This window comes from Panthera leo, chromosome D2 (genome assembly GCF_018350215.1).
Source record: "Panthera leo isolate Ple1 chromosome D2, P.leo_Ple1_pat1.1, whole genome shotgun sequence".
In the NCBI taxonomy this organism is placed as follows: domain Eukaryota; kingdom Metazoa; phylum Chordata; class Mammalia; order Carnivora; family Felidae; genus Panthera; species Panthera leo.
In genome coordinates this window covers 21,554,043-21,579,890 of record NC_056689.1, presented here as the reverse complement: position 1 = coordinate 21,579,890, position 25,848 = coordinate 21,554,043, and the positions used below count along the sequence as shown (strand labels likewise).

General features: G+C 37.4%; 1 protein-coding gene across 1 annotated transcript in view; it reads left to right on the top strand.

Annotated features, from left to right (window-relative positions):
- ANK3 (ankyrin 3) overlaps window positions 1–25,848 on the top strand; it is a 335,879-nt gene that overhangs the window by 99,438 nt on the left and 210,593 nt on the right. The window contains exons 2-7 of the mRNA XM_042907474.1: window positions 6,751–6,852; window positions 7,242–7,340; window positions 7,554–7,652; window positions 16,312–16,410; window positions 22,915–23,100; window positions 24,942–25,040. Coding sequence (XP_042763408.1) covers window positions 6,751–6,852; window positions 7,242–7,340; window positions 7,554–7,652; window positions 16,312–16,410; window positions 22,915–23,100; window positions 24,942–25,040 — 684 coding nt within the window. The remainder of the gene's footprint in view (window positions 1–6,750; window positions 6,853–7,241; window positions 7,341–7,553; window positions 7,653–16,311; window positions 16,411–22,914; window positions 23,101–24,941; window positions 25,041–25,848) is intronic.

The window sequence follows — 25,848 nt, the reverse complement described above, 5'->3', positions numbered from 1 at the left end:
TACCTAGTTGCTGTAGCAGATGCTTTATACATTGATTATACATTATAATGTTTGTTGTTGCAGTGAAGGTCAGGGAATTGGGGGACATGGAAGTGGAAATGTTTTGGGATCCAATGGGTGCAATGTACATGCAGAATGTTAGGCTTCAAGAGAATGGTGGAAACCACGGTAGTGATGAGGTCACTTTGGGAACGAGCACAGGGGGGAAAGAAATATGAGTTCTGAAAATAGGAAACACCCATTTTTTAGTGATGGGTTGGGACAGTAAGGAACAAAAAAGAGTGAACAAAGACATGAGGGAAACTAAGAGGAAGACTTTCAAGAAAGAGAAGGGGGTCAGTAATGTCAAATGGTTTTACATTAAGAAAAGGCAGAGCTAACGTTTAAGCAATGGGATTCTATGATTGGAAGGTCATCAGTGATTTTGTGCAGAGAGGCTTGACTGATGAACCAGATAAGCCATATTGCCAAGAACTCAAATATGAATTAGTGTTAAGGATATAGAAGCAGTGAGACTAACCCAGACCAAGCCTTGAACATGTTTGATGCTAATAGGGTGATTTTTTTTTAATATATGAAATTTGTTGTCAAATTGGTTTCCATACAACACCCAGTGCTCATCCCAAAAGATGCCCTCTTCAATGTCCATCACCTACCCTACCCTCCCTCCCACCCCCCATCAACCCTCAGTTTGTTCTCAGTTTTTAAGAGTCTCTTATGCTTTGGATCTCTCCCACTCTAACCTCTTTTTTTTTTTCTTCCCCTCCCCCATGGGTTTCTGTTAAGTTTCTCAGGATCCACATAAGAGTGAAAACATATGGCATCTGTCTTTCTCTGTATGGCTTATTTCACTTAGCATCACACTCACCAAAATAAAGTTATAATCATTTATTGAATGCTTGCTATGCACTCACACTAAGCACCTAATATAAACAAGCTAATTTCATTCTGATACTAGATTATTTTATGCCCATTTGACAGCTGAGAAACTGGAGGGGCACGTAAGAAGCTTGCCAAAGTTACTTGATAAAACTTACCTCTAATAAGTGGAGTAGCTAGGGTGCAGGCTAACAGCAGTAGAGAAATAGAGGAGATCATCATTTGCAGGGAGTGCTAGGTAGATATGTGGGGGAAAGTTTTTTGCTTTGTTTTTAAGTTGTTTAAGAAACACCTGAGTATGTAGGTAAGCAGAGGGCAGGACACCAGTAGAGAAAAGGACCCTGAAGCTTACAGGAAGGATGCTCTTACCCTTCATACAGTTCCCAGATAGTTGGGAAGATGAGATAAAAGAAAAAGATTCAAGAATTGGTAGATCAGGTATTAACAGTTCTCAGACATTGCTCCCTGAGGTTTAGAAGCAATGGAGCACAGCTCTATTACATACTCACTGAGCCTCCAATCTACATTTCTTCTGCCAGTCCACTGTCAGCCTGATCTTGAGGCTTCAACTAAACTCATTAAAGGAATTGTGGTCTAGAGAGGATATACCTGAAAGTACTTACATAGTTAATTTAATGGTTGGATGGACTGATGGATGGATGGAAGATGAATGAATGAACCAAGAGTTCGCAAGCATAAACTATGGAGCAAACATTTATTAAGCCCTTTCTCAAGCTAGTGATTAACAGCCTAGACTCTGGAGTTAGACTGTCTGGGTTTGTATTTCTGCCACTCATAAGCTGTGTGTCCCTGGGAAAGTCATTCATCCTTTCTATAGCTCAGTTTCTTCATCTATAAAATGGAGCTAGTAATTGTTCTTATTTGTATCAGTTGCTTAGGGCTGCCATAACAAACCACCACAAACTCAGTGGCTTATGGCAATAGAAACTTACTCACAGTTCTGGAGGCCGGAAGTCCAAAATCAAGGTGTCCACAAGGCCACACTTCCTCCAAAGGCTTGAGTGGATAATTCTTCCTTGTGTCTTCCAGTTTCTGGTGGTTCCTGGCATTTTGTTGTTGTTGTTGTTAATGTGTATTTATATTTGAGAGAGTATGAGAGTGGGAGGTGGGGGCACAGCACAGAGCTGATGTGGGGCTCGAACTCACAAACCATTAGATCATGACCTGAGCTGAAGTCAAACACTTAACAAACTGAGCCACCCAGGTGCCCCACCTGGCACTCTTTATCTTGTGTCAGCTTAACTCCAGCCTCTTCCTGCATCTTTACATGTTCTCTCTTATGTATCTGTGTGTCTTGTCTTTTTTTTTTTTTTTTTTTTTTGAGATATAGTTGACATATACCATTATATTAGTTTGAGGTGTACAATATAGTGATTTGATATTTACATATTTTCTCTTCTTCTAAAACCATCAGTCATTGATTTAGGGCCCATTCAAATCCAGTCTGACCTCATCTTAACTAATTATTTGTGCAAAGATCCTATATCCATGTCCTGTGTCCGTTGCCATCTTCTGGGGTTCCAAGTGGATGTGAATTTTGGAGAGACACAATTCACTACACTACTTCATGTAAATATTATAAGGACTAAACTAATGTAAGGATTCATGCAATTAATACATACTGTAGTAAGTGACTAATATAATGAAGTTAATGTAAGTACTTGTAATAGTGTCTAGCATATAGTCAGAGGTATGAAGTATTAGTTTATTACTGATGTTGGCACTCAGGAAATGCTTATTCATTCCAATCACTGCTTTCTGCTGAAAATATCAATATGCCAGTATAGGTGGAAATGCTGAGTTATTAGATTAATCCATAATAATACTTGACTCTACCCTTGAAGCTGTTTCCTTGAAAAACACACGTGGTTCGTATTTCTTTCCTGTCTAGTAAAATGACTAAGTAGACAAGACATGAAATGGTGATGAAAGACGTTATCATTTTCCATATTCTTCCTACAGATTTTGATCATCTACGGGAAAAAATGCTGACTGACCTGCTTATATTAATTTTGTGCCAACTGACTCACTAGGCAATGATCTCTTCTGTTTGACTTTTACATGGCAGAGCTTACCTTCTCATGAGAGCTGATTTCCTTTCATAGGGCTTTGTCTACAACTGGCTTTAAGAGGCGTTGTTTTGATAGCATCCTTAGGACTAAAACCCAGGCTGTAGTCTGTGTAAAGAGTGACTCCCAAGTTTTTGATGAAATGACAGCTCAGAGACACAACACATTGCTATTGAGCCAAATACAAAATATTATATATTTTTAGCATTAAGGAAATAAAGAGCATCATATAGGTACTAGGGATAGAATTTGAAAAAAAAAAAAATAGGGAAGAATCCATTATTTACCCTGCCACTTAAGCAACATGATTTGATAAAGTGTAAGAGGGAGGTGAAAGCGAGCCTTCACTGGTGCCAGTCTGTTTCGCTCACCTCTGTGCAGCCAGATGTCAGCCTTGACTAGCGCCCCATCCATGTTCAGCAAATATTTGTGGAAGACAGGGCTGCATTGTTTGAAGGTGGTTGAGAATAAAAGGAGGATCTTCTTGGTTCTTCTTCTGAAGGCAAGAATAACCACACTCCCTAAGTTGTCATTTTTCTTCAAGGCAGGCTTCATTTTCTTCCTCTTGCTTTTTCTTTGTATTTTCTTCCTTCTTTATTGCCCATACTTTTTCTTGGAAGTATAAAGTAGCTGATTGTTCTGTATCAGTGTGTTAAGCATGCCTGTGCATAACAGAGGGCTGAGAAAAGGGAAGAAAATAATTTTTTTTGTTTCTTCTCTTTTTCTTAAAGTTCTCAGGTGATAAATTAGCTACCTTAGAGAATTATTTGATACTAGGGTCACTGGTGAGACATACACAGTGAAGGTATCCACCGGAAAACTCTTAATCATTTATCTACTGCTCATGGATTCATGTTAAACATGTTCTTAAACATGCATCTGTGAGCAGGGTTGGCAATCCCGAGCCACATGAAATCAGTGTGCAAATTTTGTGTGCACGCACAGGTTTGGTGTGTATGTGCAGATTTGGTGTATGTGTGCATATATGTACAGTTGTTGAAGGAAAGGGATTTCTTTGCAACTTTTGTTAGTCTCAAAAGAATCTGAACTCCAAATAGGTAGAGAAGCACTGGATTAGAATTTTTTTTATCGTTGTATTTTGTTTTGCTTTAGAGATTCTGGTGAGAAAATTTCGGAGAGGAAAATGGGCAGTATATACAGTTGTCAAAACTTTTCAGATATGGAATCAACTCAGAGGCTTTCCTTGAATTATGATACCTCTGTTTGAACTTCTTTAGTAGCTGTTTTTATGCACTCAGAGTCAGAATTGGGGATGCTTAACTCACAGTTGTTATCTTGGCAGTTGAAACATCCAATACTGATGTCATTTGTTCCCAGAACAGCCTCAGAGCCCTTCTGGGCAAATTCGCTGATAAGTCATTGAGCAGGCACAAAGAAGATGATGTTTTATGGTACAATGAGCCATCCTCGCATAGCTAATTTATTTTTAACTGGACTTGAAACCAGACAACCGTGCCCCCAACCATCTCAAAGTAGCAAACCTCTTTAAAAACTGTATTTTATTTTTCTTGAAATTCCTTCAAACTTTTGGTTTGTCCTTTGTCTAATTTGAAGCCATATCTCTTGTCCTCCTCTTACTTAACCCTCAGTTCTGATTAAATGATTTGGATGCTTGACTCACATCCCAATTTTATTTTAGCAATAGCTACATGTGTTCCCAGATACCAACTCAATGGCTTAGTTTATCATCTTTGGCAGTCAGCTTTGTATTCTAGCAGGTTCTCCATTTAGATAGCTGCTGCTGCTGTTACAAATAAAACTTCCTGTATTGTTGCAGGCAATATTTTAATTAGTACAGTTATTTCCATACAGTTTACTTATTTGTTGATTCATTCATTCACAAAACCATTTTTAGGCACCTGCTGTGTGCCAGGATGCTTCTAATTGCAGGGGAAACACAAAAATGAATGTTATACATACAGTCACTGGCCTGCAGTAGGTCAAGGCATGTGGTAACTCAGGCAGGCCTACAATCTGTAAATAAATTGGTTTTCTCTTTATTTAGAGCAGTGGTTCTCAGCTGGGAAAATCCCTCTTCCCCAACTGCCAAGGGAAATTTGGCAATTCAGGATATATTTTTAGTAGTCACAAATAAGTGATAGTTGTTAGAGGCCAGGGATGCTAATAAACATTGACACCAAACAAGACCATCTCCCACATCAAAGAATTCCTTGGATCAAAATGCCAGTGGGGGTGGGTGGTTGGCTGAGTTGGTGGAGTGTGCAACTCTTGAGGTTGTGGGTTTCAGCCCCATGTTGGGGATAGAGATTACATAAAATAAAATAACATCTTTCTTTAAAAAATGCCAATAATGCTGAGATTGGGAAGGCAGGATTTAGACAAAGGAATACTTCTTCAGGGAGAGGTGTACTGCTATAAATGAGGAGGGTGGAACACATAGAAATAGTGGCCTATCCTTTGAAGACCTGAGCAAATCGAATCCTAACTAAATTGACCCACACCAGAACCAAAGACTCTTCTGAGAATGGAATTTCCTTTATCACAATTACATTTCCAAGGATGAAGTAGCACTCCTCAAAGATTGGCATCTTGTCAGCTTTCTGTATTGCCTACCCCTTGATCAAGGCTACCTCTGCTTATTCTTAAGGGACTTACAATTTAGGGAGGAAGAAGGACAGGTATACCAAAAACTATAATGCTGTGTGAGAAATACCTAGAGGAGTCAACAAAATTCATGCTTTGTGAGCACCAAGCAATTAATCTCTGACTGGGAGGTCTGGGAAGTCTTTCCAGATGAGGTGGCCTGTGAACAGGGGCTTTGAAGGTATCCGCCAAATGGCTGAAAGAAGACAATTTCCTCTGTTATTTCAGCCATACCCCCACATGATGGCATTGATAACCAATGATGAGATGTTTTTGGCTACCCTTTCAGGAAAACCTGATTCTATGTTGTTCTACACTGAGCAAGACTCCTTTACAAGTTGTGCAGACCCAACTTTGAATTCTTTCATCTCCCTGTCTTCTTTCCATTAAAGGTTCACTGGTATAGGTGGTTTCAACCCCACAATCAGAAGTACTAGTGTTTAGCAGAAAGGCAGAGTTGTAATTTTGGTGAATGCATTACAGATTTGGTTTTTGTTGCTTTCCAGTTTATAGGTATTTATTTATTTGCTCTTGCTAATGTTCCTAATAGAGTTTTCTTAGGTGGTAGCCTTAGCTTGCTTGAAAATATATGGAAAGTACTCTTCACAATTTGTACGGAAATTTATAAATGCTTTTCAGAAACATTCTATGTTCTAACACATGGCTTTGTGCTGTGGGAAAATCCAAGAGAACATCCTACAAATTAAACTAGTATAATAACATTAAACATATTTGTGAACCTATGAATTGAAAAATTGGTGGGGACAGTTAAATATGAAAGAATGGAATAGATGTTAAATTTCTGTAAAATAGAATAATGAGATTTTCATAATGAAACCACCAGGAAGTTATAGGATTTCTCTTTAGTCCCTAGGAATTGTATGTTGATTGAAGACACCTACATATTATGGGAAATTTTCTCAGTTATGACATCACACAAAGGGTAACTTTGTATACTTGAAACTAACTTTTCAAGAATTTATCCTTTTCCTGGTGATTTCACAAAGACTTTTTAGAGTATTTTCATGTTAGAAATACAATAGTTCAATTTAAAAATATTGACTGTAAAAATCTTTTTAGTTTGGACTATAAGCTGAATTGCTCTAACATGTATATGGGTTTCATTTCATCAAAATGTTTTTCTTTTTTCTTTTAGTCTGATGCCAATGCAAGTTACTTAAGAGCAGCTCGAGCTGGACACCTTGAAAAGGCCCTTGACTACATAAAAAATGGGGTTGACATAAACATTTGCAATCAGGTTAGTTGTGGTTTTTGTTGCTGTTTAATTTTCTAGTTAAAATTTTAAAAAATCCAGACTATAAACTCCTTGAATCTTTCCTTAGTTGTTACCAGGACTTTCTCTTTCTTGCCTTTTTTCTTTTTTCTGGCTAAACATCATCAGTCAGATTTTCAAATTACTCTGCTTTGTTAAAGGGGCATTCACACATGTAGGTATGCAAAATTTAGTAAAAAATGATACCAGAACAACCTGCCTAATTTTCAAGTACCTTTATTCCTAATTCAAGATTCTATACTGCACACATACAAGTGATTGTTGGTGGGATATTATCTTCAGAGTTCTAAGTAGACTGTTTGCTGCTCTATTCTCAACCTGCTGAGTAAAGTTTTCCCTTCATTCTTAATCAGAATGGATTGAACGCGCTCCATCTTGCTTCTAAAGAAGGCCATGTAGAAGTTGTTTCTGAACTGCTACAGAGAGAAGCCAATGTGGATGCAGCTACAAAGGTCAGTATCACATATTTAATGGTTTTTATGTCAATTGACAGATTCAGTAAGGATTCAGCCTTTGATAAGAATCAGGGCAAACTTCTCATGAGATACTTATCAACCAACCATGTTCTCTTTGGGGAACTTAGAAACATAGAAGGATTCCATATTTTATAAAATGTTGAAACAAAGAGATAAAGAGGGTGAGTGATGTATCTTTTCATTTTACAGAAAGGAAACACAGCCTTGCATATAGCATCTTTGGCTGGGCAAGCAGAGGTGGTAAAAGTCTTGGTCACAAATGGAGCCAATGTCAATGCACAATCTCAGGTAAACCTACCAACTCTATTGCCAATAAATTTTGTTATAATTTATAAATGTTTGGGTCAAGTCCTTGCTTGGCATATGTATCCTCTGAGAATATAATTCCTAAGAGTTATATTCAATGAACAGTTATGTTGTTGCAGATTATTTAAATTCATATATATCCTCATTTGCAATATATTTATGTGAGAGAGATTTTTAAAAGTCATCCATCTAGAAAGGGAACCCTCTTGCACTGTTGGTGGTAATGCAAACTGGTGAAGCCACTCTGGAGAACAGTATGGAGGTTCCTCAGAAAAACTAAAACTAGAACTACCCTATGATCCAGCAATTGCACTATTAAGTATTTACCTAAAGGGTGCAAAAATACAGATTTGAAGGGGTACATGCACCCCAATGTTTATAGCAGCATTATCAACAATAACCAAACTATGGAGAGAGCCCAAATGTCCATCAACTGATGAACAGATAAAGAAGATGTGGTATATATTTACAATGGAATATTTCTCAGCCATCAAAAGGAATGAAACTTGCCATTTGCAAAAACATGGATGGAGCTAGAATGTATTTGCTAAGTGAAATAAGTCAATCAGGGAAAGACAGATACCATATGATTTCACTCATGTGTGGAATTTAAGAAACAAAACAGATGAATATGTGGGAAGGTAGGGGAAAAGAGAAGAGAGAAAAACAAACTATAAGAGACTCTTAACAATAGAGAACAAACTGTGGGTTGATGGAGGGAGGTGAGTGGGGGTAAATGGGTGATGGGTACTAAGGAGGCTCTTGTGATAAGCACTGTTATATGTAAGTGATGAATCACTGATTTCTACTCCTGAAACCAAATTGCACTGTATGTTAAGTAACTAAAATTTAAATTAAAAAATAATAAAAAATTAAAAAGTTATCCATTTATGAAACTGTATGACTGGTAGTCATAGACACAAATATTTAGGGAATATTTGTAATGTAGGGTCTTTTACTATTTTATCATGCTAGCTTAGGTCCAGCCTCAGTATTTATTAACTTACAAAGGAAATGAGAGTTCCTGTAAATGAGGAAATGCTCTTAATAGTTCATAATATCTCAGTGCTTTATATAGCTGAAAATGGGAAGACACTGCTTAATTCCTGTTTAGTAACTAAGGCCTTCTTGTTGTTCTGTGAAACAGATTAAAATAAAAAAACACACAGAATAAACTTTAAAATTTCCTAAACTAAAAATTCCAGATTCTTTGTATTGGATATACATTAATAATTTATTTAGTAGGTCCTCCTGTGTGCTCTGAGTCTTGCATGAAGTTCTAAAAAGAACACAAGTATATTACCGTTTGGTAGACTTTCAGTCTAAAAAAATTACTTTAAAATAGGTTTAAAAATTGGTCCTCATAATCCAAAATTTTCATTATTTGAGTTCCCACAGAAATAAGATTGTATAGAAAAGCAAACATCATCATAACAGAAATATTCACTAAGGACCTGACCATTTTTAAAACTGGCCCTTGCTCAAACGTTCCTTCTAGTTGGATGCTTTCATCTACCCTTGTGTGTCAGTGTGAACTCCAGGAGGTTGGATATTGAACAAATTGATTATGGAACAAAACAGCAAGTTTTGCAAGACACAGGATTGCATGAAGTTAGGGGGATGGCATGGGGGAACACTGGCTGCACAGCTGTGGGTTGTGTTTTTTTCTGGCAATGTGTGAAGAATTAGGATGATTCTCTGATAAGTGTTTCAAGTGAGAATGAGTTGAAATCAAATGGTTTAATGATTTAATCAAAGATTAAATTACCCTCCCCTCCAAAAATTAGGTGAGGTCTTTGGTTTGCAAAATACATTTGCAAAAAGACTGTCTTTTTACTTAAGCAGTGAAAATAAAAAGTGAAGGACATCAAGCTACCATATAATTTTGTTGGAAAAATTACCCTTTTTTCCCACGGAAATCCTATTTGATTTAGGCTTTGTTCATTGTGAGAACTTGTACATGCATCCAGTTATAGCCAATATTTGCTTAACTCATAAACTTGCTTTTACAGTTTCTAGTTTTATCTTTTACAATAAAGTCTCAAACTAACTTTTTTCATTATAAGTGTACTTGATTTCCTCAGCCTTTTTCAGTACTGATTATCTTTGGATAACAGGATCCTCCTATATTTCATGGGTCCACAGAATTGCAGTGACACCCTCCATGGTTAGTAACATGGTTCCGATGCTGTTAAATATCAGTGTCATGGAAAAACAACTGTGTGGCACTTCCAAACATGTGCTTTCATGTATATCTGATCTATTTTTTTTTCTAGTTGCTTGTGGTTGGACCTTTGATCCATGGTCTATGCCTCTTTATTCTGATTCCCTATGAAGGTTTACTTGGACCAATGATGCTTTTCCAGAAAGGAATGTTACAAAATTGAATATTGACAAGTAAAATATTTTGAAAGAGATACAGAACAACTGACCATAAGCAAAGCACCATGCTTTTAAAACATTTTTTCAAATGTCCCTATAACTTTTTACTGGAAAATAATTAATGTTAAGCTCTGAGAGAGTGAGAGAACTCTTTAATCCATTTTTTCATTTCCTTTCTCCCCCCACAGGAGAAGACATAAACCTCCTCCTTTTAAGTAATGTGCATATTCTTGACTGTTCTTTAGAGCACCCAGAGTTTTAAACCTCCTTGACAATGAGAGACTCTGCAGTTGAAATCAAATCCTAACCAGATTTGATTTCAATTGGTACACATTCCCTGCTGATGACAAATGAGAAGAATAGAGCCCATGGAATTTCTTGTTCCTTACAGCTGTGCTTGGCGTGCCCTGCCCCCCAGTTCACAGTCAAGCATGGCGCCTTCATTTGGACACCTGTCCCCGTGTGCCTTCCGAGCTGCGCCATTCCGTGGACAGAATAAGTAATGAGATGGTCATGCAGCAAATGGGTTTTCCATGATAATTTCTGGTGGGAGTACTTCAATAGGAACTCTTACAAAGGACAACTGAGATCAAATTCCATTTAGGTGTCAGCACAGAAAACATCGCAGGAATGTTAATATTCAAGAAAGACCACATCCCTAAGTGAAATTTTAACCAAATAGGTAATACTTAGTAGCCAACAATAAATAGTATAAAGAGAGTCCCCCTCACCTTCCTTGTGTATAAAAGTTCTCCTTATCTTGAAAATAAAAGTGAAATTGGGCAACAGCAAGTTCTGATCTTATAAACTGAGGGTCTGTAAACTAAGAATTTTTAGATGTCACTTTAATTCTTGTCATTGCCTTGATGTTACATCTTACTAAGTTAGTTAACTCTTTCTTATCTTACTTAACATTCCAGAAATGATTTAGGCCTACCCTGAGAAAGAAATTGGGTTGAATAATTAAATTGTGATTATAAAGAACTCTACTATGATTAACTCCATAATACTTTGTACTAAATACAGCAACAATGATTAGTAGTGTTTGCAAGTGGAAACTCTCAAATTACCACATCAAATGACATCCCTCACTATTTTCTCCTTCTCTATCTTTATTCTGTAATATAAGGCACCGTGTTCATAAAGAAGCAAGGTCTGTTTCAAATAATATTTTATCATAACTATCAAAGTATTCTAAGTGGACAAATTTTCATAGTGGTATTAGCAAAGACAAGACCTTTTGCAGGTATTTGGTGGGGGTGTTTTTAAAAATTTTTACATTGTACTTATTTAAGTTATGAATAGGTGATATATTCACATGGTTCTACCATCAAAATGCATGGAAGGACAAACTGGAAAACCTCTTCCCACCCCAACCCCCATCTGCCCATCCCCACCCATCTGCACCCCAGGGTGAAACAGGTAACTTCTGACTAGGTTTCCATGTTCCTTTTCAGAAAGGACAAGACCTTTCGATTAAACCAGTGCCTGGTTGGTCTTTTTGTGTTTTTAAATGTTTTCCTTTGGTGAGGAGGTCAGGTCTTGAGGAAGTCAGAAAATAGGTGTGGTCCAGATAAAGCCTCTCTGACCTTTGACCTTATAGCACACCGGTAATCTAACCTACATTCACAAAAATCAGTATCACCTGTAAATCTGTGCAAATTTATCACCATGCCCTTATAAACATTTTAATTCAGAGCAGCACTTCATAAGTTACACCGGCTGGCTGTAGAAACCTAGGATGGATAAAAAAAGTTCATGGATAAAATTTAAGCCCTTACTTTCTATTTTATTTTCTTTGGGTAGATATTAGGCAGCATGCCTCAGCATGGTCTATAAAGTTGTAGGTCTGTATATTTGAATGCTTATGATAATATCACAATAAATGTTCTGAGCCAAAGGTACTGAAGATAATGCATCAAATCAGGTATCAACGAGCATACTTTCTCAATCTTGAACTGTTCTGCCTTTTGAAAATTGAGTCTATTGTTGCTACAGAAAAAAAATGCAAATTAGGCACCCATATGTTCGCTTTTGGCCAGCTCTTTGTTCTGGAAATTTCCTAAGTTAGGAAATTAATTAAAAAAAAAAAAAAACAGTGGTGTACTTTTTTATCTTAAAAGAAAAATAATATTCTTTCTGAAATCTGACCATTTCCCAATGTAGGTGCTATTTTACAAAAAATCATTTCAGCTGTAGGTTGTCCATTGACAACACATTGGAATCCTTGTGCCTTAAGCCTCTTTGTATGAGAGTGTAATGATCATATTTTCATTCAGTCTTTCCAAAGGATGCTTATAATTACTCCCTAGAACCATAACTAGATGGTGTACATGTATTCTCATGCCATGTTGATCCTTTCTTGATTTTAAAAATTTGTATTGGGATTTTTGGGATTAAAACAACAGAAACTAACTTGAACAAAAATGGGAATTTATTGAAATTATTTGGGGAACACATCAAATAGAAAGCTAAAGGAGCTTTTTGGAAAGCTTTGGTAACCAGAGAGTTAGGGTGGGAGTAACCAGAAGCTAAACAGTAAAGTTGCCCTTCAATAATAGTTTTTACAGATCATTTGAGAGGGGGGAGGGGGGATTTGGCAGAAAATAGAATTAAGAAAAATAGAGAGTAGACCTGGAAGAGAAAACAGAAGATATCCTGTACATGTGCCTACTCTGTGGTTGAAGAAGTTCAGGCTAAATTGTCTTAAAGTCCAACCAAGACAGGCACTACCTACATTTCAGGGAAGAGGTAGTGCCCTAAAGAAAATAGGAGTGATATTGCTAGAAGAGTCAGATGCTTGCTGACCAAAAATAAAGCAAACAAAATAAACAAACAATCAAATTTCCACTATAAAATGGAAATGTCCATTATGGAGGAAAAAACAAAAACACCAAAAACATTTTATCAATATGAACCACAGAAGTAAAATGAGACCATTCATCCCCATTCAATGCCATATATTGTGTGATTCCATTTATATGAAGTATTCAGAACAGGCAGATCCATAGAGACAGAAAGCAGATTAGTGTTTGCCAGAGGGCATGGGGAGGGGTCAATGGGGAGTGAATAGTAATAGTACAGAATTCCTTTTTGGGGTGATGAAAATGTTCTGGAATTAGATAGTGGGGATGGTTGCCCCACTAAATTTTACACTTTAAATGGGTGAGTTTTATGATATGTAAATTATATTTTAAAAAAATATATAAAACTGAAAAAATGTGAAAGAATGTGACCGTTCAGAAAATGACCAGCTTTCAGGTAATGGCAATAGAATGGCAAACACTAACAAAAAAAAAAAAAAGAGGAGAAGCAATTGTGGGAAATGATTAATTATAGGGCTCAATCTTACTGTGACTCTTATCTACATATGATTTTTGAGTAATCACAGTTCTACACAGTTCAATTTCTGCTGTTGTGAGAAAGACATGTGGAATTATTTAAAAGTCGTGCTTGTTGAGAATCACTCTTTGAAAGCTCCAGGTCTGTAAGCTCCAACATCCCTTAAACCTCAGTACCTGGTTTTGGATTATCTTCCTGGCTCATGAAATGTTTTGTTCTGGAAGATAAACTCAAGAACTGTCTACGTACATCAGGCCAGAAGCCGGGTATTTGTATGCAGACCAGTGTTCCTTAGGTAACCTTGAACGACAGCAAACCTCTGCCCTGAGGTTGAGAGAATCCACTGACATAAATTGTTGATATTTATGTTTGAGAGAATAACATCTATTTTCAAAATTTTTCTTAAGAACTTTACTCCTAAAAACTGGACCTTCCATCTGGAAATTTCAGCTGGTGAGGAAAGACAGATAGATACTCAGTAGTTCACTGAGCTATAACAAAAATCCCCCTAGGTTTTACCTTTTTCTTCTTTCTTAATATTTTCTGTTGTTTTTTTCTGTTTTTTTTAAGGAATATTTAACTCAACCAAGAATTAAATAATCTTCCATCTTGGTCAAATAAGAAAATAAAAAAATAATTGGCAATATAAGGGTAATCCTAAAGTACCTCTCAGTTTCCCTCAAATCTATGGGAAGAGTGACAAAGACAAAACACACCAGGCACGTACACACATACCTGCATGTATGCACACGCACACACACACATATGTACACATACATTTTGTTGCAATTATTCCACGTTTAATGTTGATCAAACCTTTCATGAGAGAACAGGATAGCAGTGAACTTCAGTGATGTAATTTAAAGGGAAGAAGCTTGAATGCTTTGTCATATTCTCTAGCCTCTAATCTCATGTCTCTAATTTTGAGCTTGGCAACCAGATAACCTAGCATGTTATAATTATATGTAAAATAGAGTAAGTAGAATAGATGAGCTCTCTGATGAATAAAGTATATACACTATGGTAGATTTGTTATGTGACATCACTTTTATCTGCTTGAGGATCTTTTTTTTTAATTTTTAATGTTTTATTTTGTTTTTGATGGGGGGATGGACAGAGAAAGGGGGTCAGAGGATCTCAAGTGGGCTCTGTGCCCAACAGCAGTGAGCACGATGTGGGGCTGGAACTCACAAACCGTGAGAACATGACCTGAGCCAAAGTCGGACACTTAACTGACTGAGCCACCCAGGTGCCCTGCTCAAGGATCTTTTTAAGTTACTTTTAAATTTTTAGCTAAAAGCCAAAAGAGTGGTGTCACCAGAGGCTGAATTATAGATAAGTAAGGTAGTCATATAGTCACTGATATTTATAACAATGAACCTAAACCTTTTGAAGTATAAACGTTTAAGTAATATTTGGTACATTTTATTTGGAATATATTTACCTATATTCCTTGTAATTGCATAATGAATACAATAAAATTTCCAGAACATACAATTAAACAGAACTGTATTCTGAAAAATGTATTCAAAGAAAATGTTATCATCTGAAAAATATGTTTTGGTGTATGTATTTGGCAATAAGATTTTGAAATATTACATAGATGAAATATTACATAGATGAAATATTCAAATATTTCATAAATATGAAATAAATTGTTCTAGAAAACAAGCACACATATGCAACATATTTTTAGTCAAAAGCTTAAGATGTAATGTACACATTCATTTACTTTAATCCAGATTCTTTGGCAGTGGCCACATTTCAGACAAACAAATACACATATAGAGTGTGTATGTGTATGTGTATGTGTGTGTGTGTATTCTGAACATGAAAATACTATGGCTTTGCAAAACAATGCAAGGAAGGAAACTTACCAAAACGTAGACTACTAATTGAATTCTGTTTTGAAATTGAATTAGGGGCGCCTGGGTGGCACAGTCGGTTAAGCGTCCGACTTCAGCCAGGTCACGATCTCGCGGTCCGTGAGTTCGAGCCCCGCGTCAGACTCTGGGCTGATGGCTCGGAGCCTGGAGCCTGTTTCCGATTCTGTGTCTCCCTCTCTCTCTGCCCCTCCCCCGTTCATGCTCTGTCTCTCTCTGTCCCAAAAATAAATAAAAAAAAAAAAAAAAAAAACAAAAAACTTTGAAAAAAAAAAGAAATTGAAGTATACCTTTTTGCATATTGGTGTCCTTTCCTTTGCTCCAAGTCATCCCATTTGTAGCAACTTTGAAGCTATTTGAAAGTAATATAAATTCCTTCCAAATTGTGAACTATTTTAGACTCTTAATTTAATTTTAAAGTATTACACCTTTATATGAAATAGCTAATTATTGTGTGGGGAAAAAGTTCATTGGGACACTGACCAAATGTATTTTTCTTCAAATCCTTACATTTGCTCATTGTAGGCACTCATTAAGAGGTTGATGATTAAACAAATGTACTTATTTATCTAAAGTGGATCTATTGGTAAAGCATAAGAGACTGTTAAAAACTGAGAACAAACTGAAGGTTGATGGGGGGGTGGGAGGGAGGGGAGGGTGGGTGATGGGTATTGAGGAGGGCACCTTTTGGGATGAGCACTGGGTGTTGTATGGAAACCAATTTGACAATAAATTTCATATATTAAAAAAAAATAAAGTGGATCTATTGGTATGAATTATACATACACCATTAATTATAAACTATACCCAAGTTACAAATTATAAGTGTTATGTTATAAAGTACTTTGAATTACACTTATAAATTCTGCTTAAACTATCATGTTTAGGCTTTCTAATGAATATGAATATCCACATTAAAGTATTATTAAACTTATTATACATGAGCATTTTCTGAAACAAAAAATACCAATATGGTAGAAAACTAGATTGGCCCCATAAATCCATAAATAAACATTTTATTTCTTCTTTTGCAGAATGGTTTCACACCATTGTATATGGCAGCCCAGGAAAACCACCTGGAAGTTGTCAAGTTTCTTCTTGACAATGGTGCAAGCCAGAGCCTAGCCACAGAGGTAAGATATATTGGTTCTTTCTGTGGGTAAGTTCCCATGTTTACAGGGCATTTTGTAGGCTTGGAGTTGTAACATGGAGAATTTGTCCCACTAGTATTTCAATTGTAGTCATATATTAATGTGGGGATTCCTTATTTAAAAAAAAAAAATTTTTTTTTATATGTATTTTTGAGACAGAAGAGAGCATGAACAGGGGAGGGTCAGAGAAAGAGGGAGACACAGAATCTGAAACAGGCTCCAGGCTCTGAGCTGTCAGCACAGAGCCCAACACGGGGCTCGAACCCCTGGACCGCGAGATCATGACCTGAGCCAAAGTTGGACGCTTAACCGACTGAGCCACCCAGGCGCCCCAATGTGGGGATTCTTAAATGTTTATGAAATACACTAGAAAGTCTATTCTTCATCTTTAAGGAATCTTCCATTGCATAGATATCCTTTCTGCTCTTAAATGCCTGGCTCTATCTTATAATTGAGCTATTTACTATTTACATATTTGTTTTAAAACACTTTTCTGTTTCTTATAATTTTACCTCACAGGGAACCACTGTTTTGAAATATGTTTGTAATAAGACAAGTTTGAAATCTGTTTGTTCCAAATATAAGTTAGTGTAGTTATAATAATTGAATTTATGTATTTCTAAAATTAACTGGATTTAATTCACACTTTTCAACAAAAATATTACGTTTTAAGTGTTAGATTAACATGGTATTGAAGAAAATTTTGCGGTCTTGAATAGAAGAGTTATTTTTAAATAAAAAGTTATTTAAGTCAGCGGGACTGTCTTAAGTAATACAGTTTATTTTTTAAACTAAACTGGATGGAAAATTATGATTCCTGCTGAAGTGTATCACTAGAAATCTATTGCTAGGGCACCTGGTGGCTCAGTCAGTTGAGCATCCAACTCTTGATTTCGGCTCAAGTCATGATCCCAGGGTGGTGAGATTGAGCCCCGCATGGGGCTCCACACTGAGTATGGAGACTGCTTAAGATTCTGTCTCTCTTTCTCTGTATGGCTTATTTCACTTAGCATCACACTCTCCAGTTCCATCCACGTTGCTACAAAAGGCCATATTTCATTTTTTCTCATTGCCACGTAGTATTCCATTGTGTATATAAACCACAATTTCTTTATCCATTCATCAGTTGATGGACATTTAGGCTCTTTCCATAATTTGGCTATTGTTGAGAGTGCTGCTATAAACATTGGGGTACAAGTGCCCCTATGCATCAGTACTCCTGTATCCCTTGGATAAATTCCTAGCAGTGCTATTGCTGGGTCATAGGGTAGGTCTATTTTTAATTTTCTGAGGAACCTCCACACTGCTTTCCAGAGCGGCTGCACCAATTTGCATTCCCACCAACAGTGCAAGAGGGTTCCCGTTTCTCCACATCCTCTCCAGCATCTATAGTCTCCTGATTTCTTCATTTTGGCCACTCTGACTGGCGTGCGGTGATATCTGAGTGTGGTTTTGATTTGTATTTCCCTGATAAGGAGCGACGTTGAACATCTTTTCATGTGCCTGTTGGCCATCCGGATGTCTTCTTTAGAGAAGTGTCTATTCATGTTTTCTGCCCATTTCTTCACTGGGTTATTTGTTTTTCGGGTGTGGAGTTTGATGAGCTCTTTATAGATTTTGGATACTAGCCCTTTGTCCGATATGGTTTCACTCTTATGTGGATCCTGAGAAACGTAACAGAAACCCATGGGGGAGGGGAAGGAAAAAAAAAAAAAAAAAGAGGTTAGAGTGGGAGAGAGCCAAAGCATAAGAGACTGTTAAAAACTGAGAACAAACTGAGGGTTGATGGGGGGTGGGAGGGAGGGCAGGGTGGGTGATGGGTATTGAGGAGGGCACCTTTTGGGATGAGCACTGGGTGTTGTATGGAAACCAATTTGACGGTAAATTTCATATATTACAAAATTTAAAAAAATTAAATTAAAAAAAAAATAACTGCTAAAAAAATAAAAATTAAAAAAAATAATAAATTTTGCGTTCTTTTTAGAAAAAAAAAAAAAAAAAGATTCTGTCTCTCTCCCTCTGCCCCTGTCCTCCTTTCATGCTTTTTCTCTCTATATATCTCTCAAATTTAAAAAAAAATCTATTGCTAATATTAAAAGATCAACATTTGGGTATTCTTTATTTTTAACAAAATCATAAAAACAGATGCAAGGTTATCCCTGTCAGAATAGGGTTCCTCTTACATTCTGATGTGCTTTCCAAATGGCACAAGAAAGGTAGCAATAGAGGAATTGCATATAACCTCACCAAGCTTTTGAGATATGCCTTCTGGGGAAACCTCTAAATAAATGAAGAGGCAGTTTGCACAAAAAGAAATACAAATGACCATAAATGTATGAAAATATCCCATCCTCACTCATAGTCAAATAAATATTAATTTATTAATCAGTTAAAAAATTAGACCCAGTCTTTTGCCCAGGAGATAAAGAAAATAATTTGGAGAGTAGAAGAAATTGGAACTTTCCCACAGTATTGGTAAAGTTGACCATTGGTTGCAACACTTTTGCGGAACATTTAGCAGTAACTGTCAAAAATTACTATTTACGTATCTTTTTATAATTCCACTTCTAAGAATTTACATTCCAGATGTATTAGAAGGAGATGCCAAAATGGTATATGAGAAGTTCACCAATAGAATTAGAACAATTTTTTAAAAACTGGAAAAAACCTAAATATGCACCAGTAGGAAGCCTGTTTCATAATGTTGCTATACTCACACAATAACATGCTATTTGGAATTATCAGAAGTGAGGCAAGACAATATGTACTGATAGAAGAAAATTTCCATGGTATATTGTTCTCAGTGGTTTATTCTGAGCAGTAGGAGGGAGATTTACTTTTCACTTTATACCCTTCCATACTGTTGAGGATTTTTATCATGAGAATGTATTGTTTCTGTAATAGTACTCTTAAAGGCAGGTAAGAACTACTGATTTATAAAAAAAAAAAAAAAAGAAACTACATTTGGTAGGCGTAGAGCAATGCCTACTTGTTGGATAAAAGAAAAACCCATTCCCATTTTTGAATAAAAATACTAAATAATATAAATATCCTAATGAAAGTGATTTCATAGCACTTTTTTTGCCTGTGAAGGACAGGCAGTTTTAGACTGTGATATACAGATCACTAAGTATCTCTCCTTTAGCAGCAAGCATTAAGTCCAACTTACTGCTAAATCTTTGGCATGATTATGGTTTTTAATTTTTTTTAATGTTTATTTATTTTTGAGAGACAGAGTGTGAGCAGGGGAGGGGCAGAGAGAGAAGGAGACACAGAATCTGAAGCAGGCTCCAGGCTCTGAGCTGTCAGATGTGGGGCTCGAACCCACGAACCGTGAGATCATGACCTGAGCCAAAGTCAAATGCTTAACCGACTGAGCCATCCAGGCACCCCTGATTATGGTTTTTAAAACCTTTCATGGGGTGCCTGGCTGGCTCAGTCTGTGGAGCATACGACTATTGATCCTAGGGTTGTGAGTTGAAGCCCCACACTGGGTGTGGAGATGATTTAAAAAAATAAAAATCTTAAAAAAACAAACCCTTTTCTGTATTAACTATGTACTGCATATCCCCTCTTTTCCATATACATCTTCCTTCTTTTGCTAATTAAGATTCTGAAACATGAGGTAAATGTATTTGTTCATTTACCCCACAAATAATTATTAAGCACCTATTGCATGCCAGATACTCCCCAAGGCAATGAAGTTTCTCTTGGAGCTTCCGTAATATTTTCTTTTGGCTTGTATTTTTTTTTTTTAAAGAATAACTGCACAGAGTGAACCAAACTGTTTAAACTAGGTTTGCAACCAAAATCTGGAGCTGCTAATTTTAGCTATTGACACCTTAGAACTGGTATCTTTGTGTTTTTAATTGGCTTATTGCGGGAAGCACATTCTTAGGGGTGCTGATGTTATCAGTTGCAGTTAATTTTCTGGTGCAAAGTCGTTTTCTTTATGTATAGGCCTTGTGGGTTTAGAAGTTCATATTAGCAGAAATGTAGCCATTTACTTATGATTCAGAACCATAAATGGGCTGTCATTTTTACCCTTTAGATTTTTTCCAGGTTTAAATAAATTTTTTTTTAATGTTTAGTTTTGAAAGGGAGAGAGACAGAGACAGAGCATGAGCAGGGGAGGGGCAGAGAAAGAGGGAGACAGAATTTGAAGCAGGCTCCAGGCTCTGAGCTGTCAGCAGAGAGCCCAAAGCAGGGCTTGAACTCACTAGTGATGAGATCATGACCTGAGCTGAAGTCAGATGCTTAACCAACTGAGCCACCCAGATGCCCCCTTTTTTTAATTTTTAAAATTTTTTAATATATTTTGTCCAGGTTTTAAAAGGGAGGTGCCACCACATTCACTCTGTTTTGGTGGGGAGGGGCAGAGGGAGAGGGAGTGAGCGAATCTCAAGCAGGCTTCACACCCACACAAAGCCTCTCCCATGACCACAAAATCATGACCTGAGGTGAAATCAAGAGTCAGCTGTTTAACCAACTGAGCCACCAAGGTGCCCCATGTTCCCTCTTAATACATAATTTTCCTTTTGCCATTCTATCCTTTAAAAATGTATTTTTCTTTTGCTTTGCAAAAGTAATAGATTATGTAAGTGAGAAGGTATAGAAAAAAGTAAAAAGAAAAAAGAGCCAATGTTAATTTTCCCTAGAGTTAACACTTTGTTTATTCACTAAGACCTTTTGGTACATGTTATCTTTACAAAAATGATGTCATATATTTACACAGTTATGTAGATTGCTTTTCTCATAACATTAAATTACATTCTAAACTTTATGTCCTTAAGTGTAAATCTGTGATATTCTTTTGGGGATGTCTTTGTTGTATTCAGCTTTCTTGTCTTTCTTAAGGCTACAGGGACAGTCCTTCTAGCCACATTAATGATCATCCTTTCCCTCGTTTGAGTCTTCTTGGAAAAGTTGAAAGGGGCAGATGGAACTTCAGCTGGATCTCGAAGCATGAAGAATGGATAGAATTTGTATATGTAGAGCAAGGAGGAGGACATTTCAGGGTGAGGGTCATAGCACGAGTATAGGAGCTGGAGCAGAAATAGTTTGCACATCCACAGCTAATACGGAGACTACAGGAAAGGATTTATATGAGAAGAGCCTGGTATTGGGGCCAATATTTTGCACATCCTTAAAAAGAAACACAATGATGTGCATTCAGTCAAATAAGTGGTAGGAGACCTTATCTGGTTGTTCATCAAGGAAAAGAATGATGAAGGTGGTGGTTTAGGAAGACAAGACATTAGTATTCAAGTAACTAGATTTTCTTTTCTCCCTTCCAAATACCCTTCCATTGGAGTAGTCCTCCACGTGTAGCACCAGGGCTACCGATATACAATATCATGAGCCAAGTGAAATAAGTAATTCGCCAGTTCTCTAGTAAAAATAATTTATTAATGTTCTTTTGAGTGTCTAATAATAAAAACATTGCAGAATTCAAATTTGAAAGCCAGTCTTAGGATTGTCTACTCTGCGCTGTTTATTCTGCAGTCAGCAATACTAGACCATCCACAAATTACTTAACCATGGTAAAATCTGTAGCTGACTTTTCTTTGTCAGGTCCCAGGGACATAACAGGAAGACTCAAAATATACAGGAGTGTATATCTGAATGTATCCTAGTCAGATTGTGCATGATCCCTGTGTGTTCTCCCTTGGTTGGTCAGAGAAGTCAAGAATTTTTCATAAAGACCTTTCCTAAAACAGCAATTGCTACGATTCATTAATTAACATGTTTAGATTGACCACCAGATAAATGCTAGGCAACAAGGTACAGTGATGAACCAGATAGGCATATCCCCCAGCTTTAAAATATCAGTGGGGGGCACCTGGGTGAGTCAGTCTGTTAAGTGTCCAGCTTCAGCTCAGGTCATGATCTCACAGCTCATGAGTTCGAGACCCACATCGGGCTCTGTGTTGACAGCTCAGAGCTTGGAGCCTGCTTTGGATTCTGTCTCCCTCTCTCTGCCCCTCCCCCACTCACACACTGTCTCTCTCAAATATGAAAAATTTAAAAAAATTTTATATATCAGTGGAAATTTGTATATCTTATTTAAATAAGATCCTCTGAAAATTTTGCTTGGATTTACCTTGAAATATTATTGTTTTCACTGTGGTTATTTTCTGGATATTGAAATTATGGTATCTTTTTCCTCTTTATGTAGTACTTTTATGTATTTTCAAAACTTACCCAGTTAATGTATATCACTTTTTAACAGAAGAAAACCCATAAACTTTTTATAAATTTCTTATCATTGTATGTTTTGGTAAATATAAATAAGTATAAATATAAATAAGATAAATATATATAATATAAAATATAAATATAAATGTGTCTTTCACATGTCTGCCTACTTGAATATGCTAGCTTTAACAACCTAAACAAAAATTGGTCACATGGTCGCATTCTTATTTATTAATCAGAAAGAACAGATCCACAGGCATCCTTCTTGACCCATCCATTTATTTGCAGGATGGCTTCACACCATTGGCAGTAGCTTTGCAACAAGGTCATGATCAAGTAGTTTCTCTGCTGTTAGAAAATGACACTAAAGGAAAAGTGCGTCTTCCAGCTCTTCACATCGCTGCCCGAAAAGACGACACGAAAGCCGCGGCCCTGCTGCTGCAGAATGACAACAACGCAGACGTGGAGTCAAAGGTGAGGCACGAAGGAGGTGAGCTGGTCATGCCACTCTCCTTTGTCAGGCACCCACACTGTAAGAATGCCTGGTCTCCCTTTTGGCAAGCTTGCCCCAAACACTGAACTTCATGGGGAGTGATAAAAATACGTGTCCAAGCACCTAAAGCTAGGAGGTAATAACTGTGGACACTGCCCGATGCATGCTAACAGGGAGGCCACCTCAGGCATTAATTAGTATGCCCTTGTCAGTTTCCTTCCTTTTACCATATATTTTTAACATATTTAACATGTCAGCTCAAACACCAGGGTGGAAGATTAGAAAACGCTAACAACGATGTGCACAAATAAACCTTTGGTTGGTATCTAAGATGAGAGGCAATGCACTGAGTATTGATCGGTTGTGGAGAGCATGCTGGCAGCCAGAATCCCAGCCGAAAATTCTCATGGCCTTGACATGTACTCCCTGAAAGTCTCTGTGAAGGAAATGTGGCATTTGGAAGGGGCCATTGTGTAGCCCTTCATTCGGTCTAGCTTTCTTTCTGTGCCTCTTGTGTTCCCATCATTGCTTTCATCCTCATTACTTAGCTGTCATGAGCTTGCTGCCGTCCATGTCACCGACAGTGAACTAACCGTTCATTTTTTCCTCCTCTTTGCTTCCAAATGTGTTAACCTAGATGGTGGTGAATAGAACAACAGAGGTATATATATATATAAACATATACATAGAATCTGTATCTGCATCATCATTTCCCCATCACTTAGTGCTGCTGCCTCATTTCTTTCCCTCCTTCTTTGCATCGCCTTCTGTAGGCTAGATACCTGCTTTCCACCCCTGCCCCCCAAAGTAGCATGTGCCAGAGAAGATAGTAGTTTGATTACCAGGGCTTTCTGCAGCTGAACCTGGTGTTGGAAGGGACGGATGAGGAATCCTTGAGACTTAAGGGCATCGCAATAGAGTTGTGTGAGATGAAGAGTTTTGACGCTTTAGATGCTTATCAGCTATACCTGAAGCTGCAGACAACCCTGTCATTCTACTCATCCAGGACTGATTCTTCAGAGTTCTGCATGACACTTACCCTCAGTGGTGTCAGCAAAATGAAGGTTACCTCTGAATGGTAGCAATATCTATCTCCCACCCCTTCCCACAAGACTCAGTCAGATAGCTAGCATGGCTAAGTAGCTTGCTAACAACTTAGAAATGCATCTAGTTCCTATAAGGTTTCAATCTTTGGGGACTAAGTGAATCGCTGCATGTTTTAGCATTTTTTAAGGAAGTAAAATGACCTTGAAATGGATAAGCTAGAAACATGTGTTATTGAATAGGCATTTACTAATAAAGAGACCAACTTGTGGATTCTTTATAAAATGGAATCACCCATTATACAAGACCAATTGTAGTGACCTCCCCCCAAATTGGTTTTGTCATTGAAATTGGCATTTGCTCTGTATTAAATATATTAAACAAATTGAATTTTGACAAAGAGTTTCAATGGACAATTCTATCATTGATAATAAAACAGCAGTACTAATCAAACTTTCTATAAGCTATAGATTTTTCTTGTCATTCCTGTTTTGACTTTTTGAAACGTTGGCTTCTGTATAGTTCTGCTACTGGACTACTGAAATTATTCAGTCTGCACCCTTGGTTCCTTCCTGGCTATTCCTCTGCCTATGAGTTTGGCGTTTATTTGAAACCCTGTGAACAATTGGCACTAATTGAAAGAAACCTAGTACAGAATGGAATGTGGACCTTAGCATATTTTGCTTCCTCCTTTTTCTTTGGGCAGGGTTATGGTTTTCGCGTGTCAGACAAGGGGCCGGCAAGAGTCCATTGAATGCCTGCTATGTTTTCTTTACAGAGTGGCTTCACTCCTCTCCACATAGCTGCTCACTATGGGAATATCAATGTAGCCACGTTGCTGTTAAACCGAGCGGCTGCTGTGGACTTCACGGCAAGGGTAAGAGCATTGCAGTATGACCTGCCCTGAAAGTATGAGAAACAATTCTGAGCCCTCTGTTCCCAGCATGAGGAGGGGATTGAGACAGATGACCTCCAGGGGTCCTGTCTGCCCCTGTCCACCCACATGGAGAGCTGTGGTTTTCTACTTTTCCTGCTGTGTTTTCTTGCTTTTATATAGGCGCACCTATTTCCTAACAGAAAAAATAAGCCAAGATCATGGGAAATGGGGGTGGGGAGGATACATATATAACCGAACATGTAGAAGATGCAATTCAAGGAATCGTGACTGTTTCCCATGTACTGGGAAAGTACAAACCCTTCCCCAAGTAGAAATTTCCAAGACCATTAGAAATAAGTCAGATGGCACTCATCGTGCTTTAGGTATCAGGGTCTTGACCTTGCAGATGGGAATATGGTGGAATATCTGGATGAGACCTAAACTTCAGAACCCAAAAGCTAGAGACCATCTTTTGCTTTTATCCTCTGTCTCCTACAGACTTTCATAATGAGTAACAAGGTTCTGTACCCTGAGTAAGTTCTTATCCCTGGAGAAAGGAGTTACAGTATCGTGTGCACCAATGGATGGAAACTGGGATATCCAGACCAGTACTGCTCTGAGCGTAAACACCAGTCCGATGCTAGGTCCGAGTGTAAGAAACCTCAGCAGCAGCAGTAGAAATGAAATAGGAAGCAGGATAGGGGAGGATCCAGACTCCCCGGGTTCCAATTTTGGCTTTAACTTTTCTCTCTGTATCCCATCAGTTTCCTCATTTATAAGATGAAATGATCTGAATTATGAAGTTAAA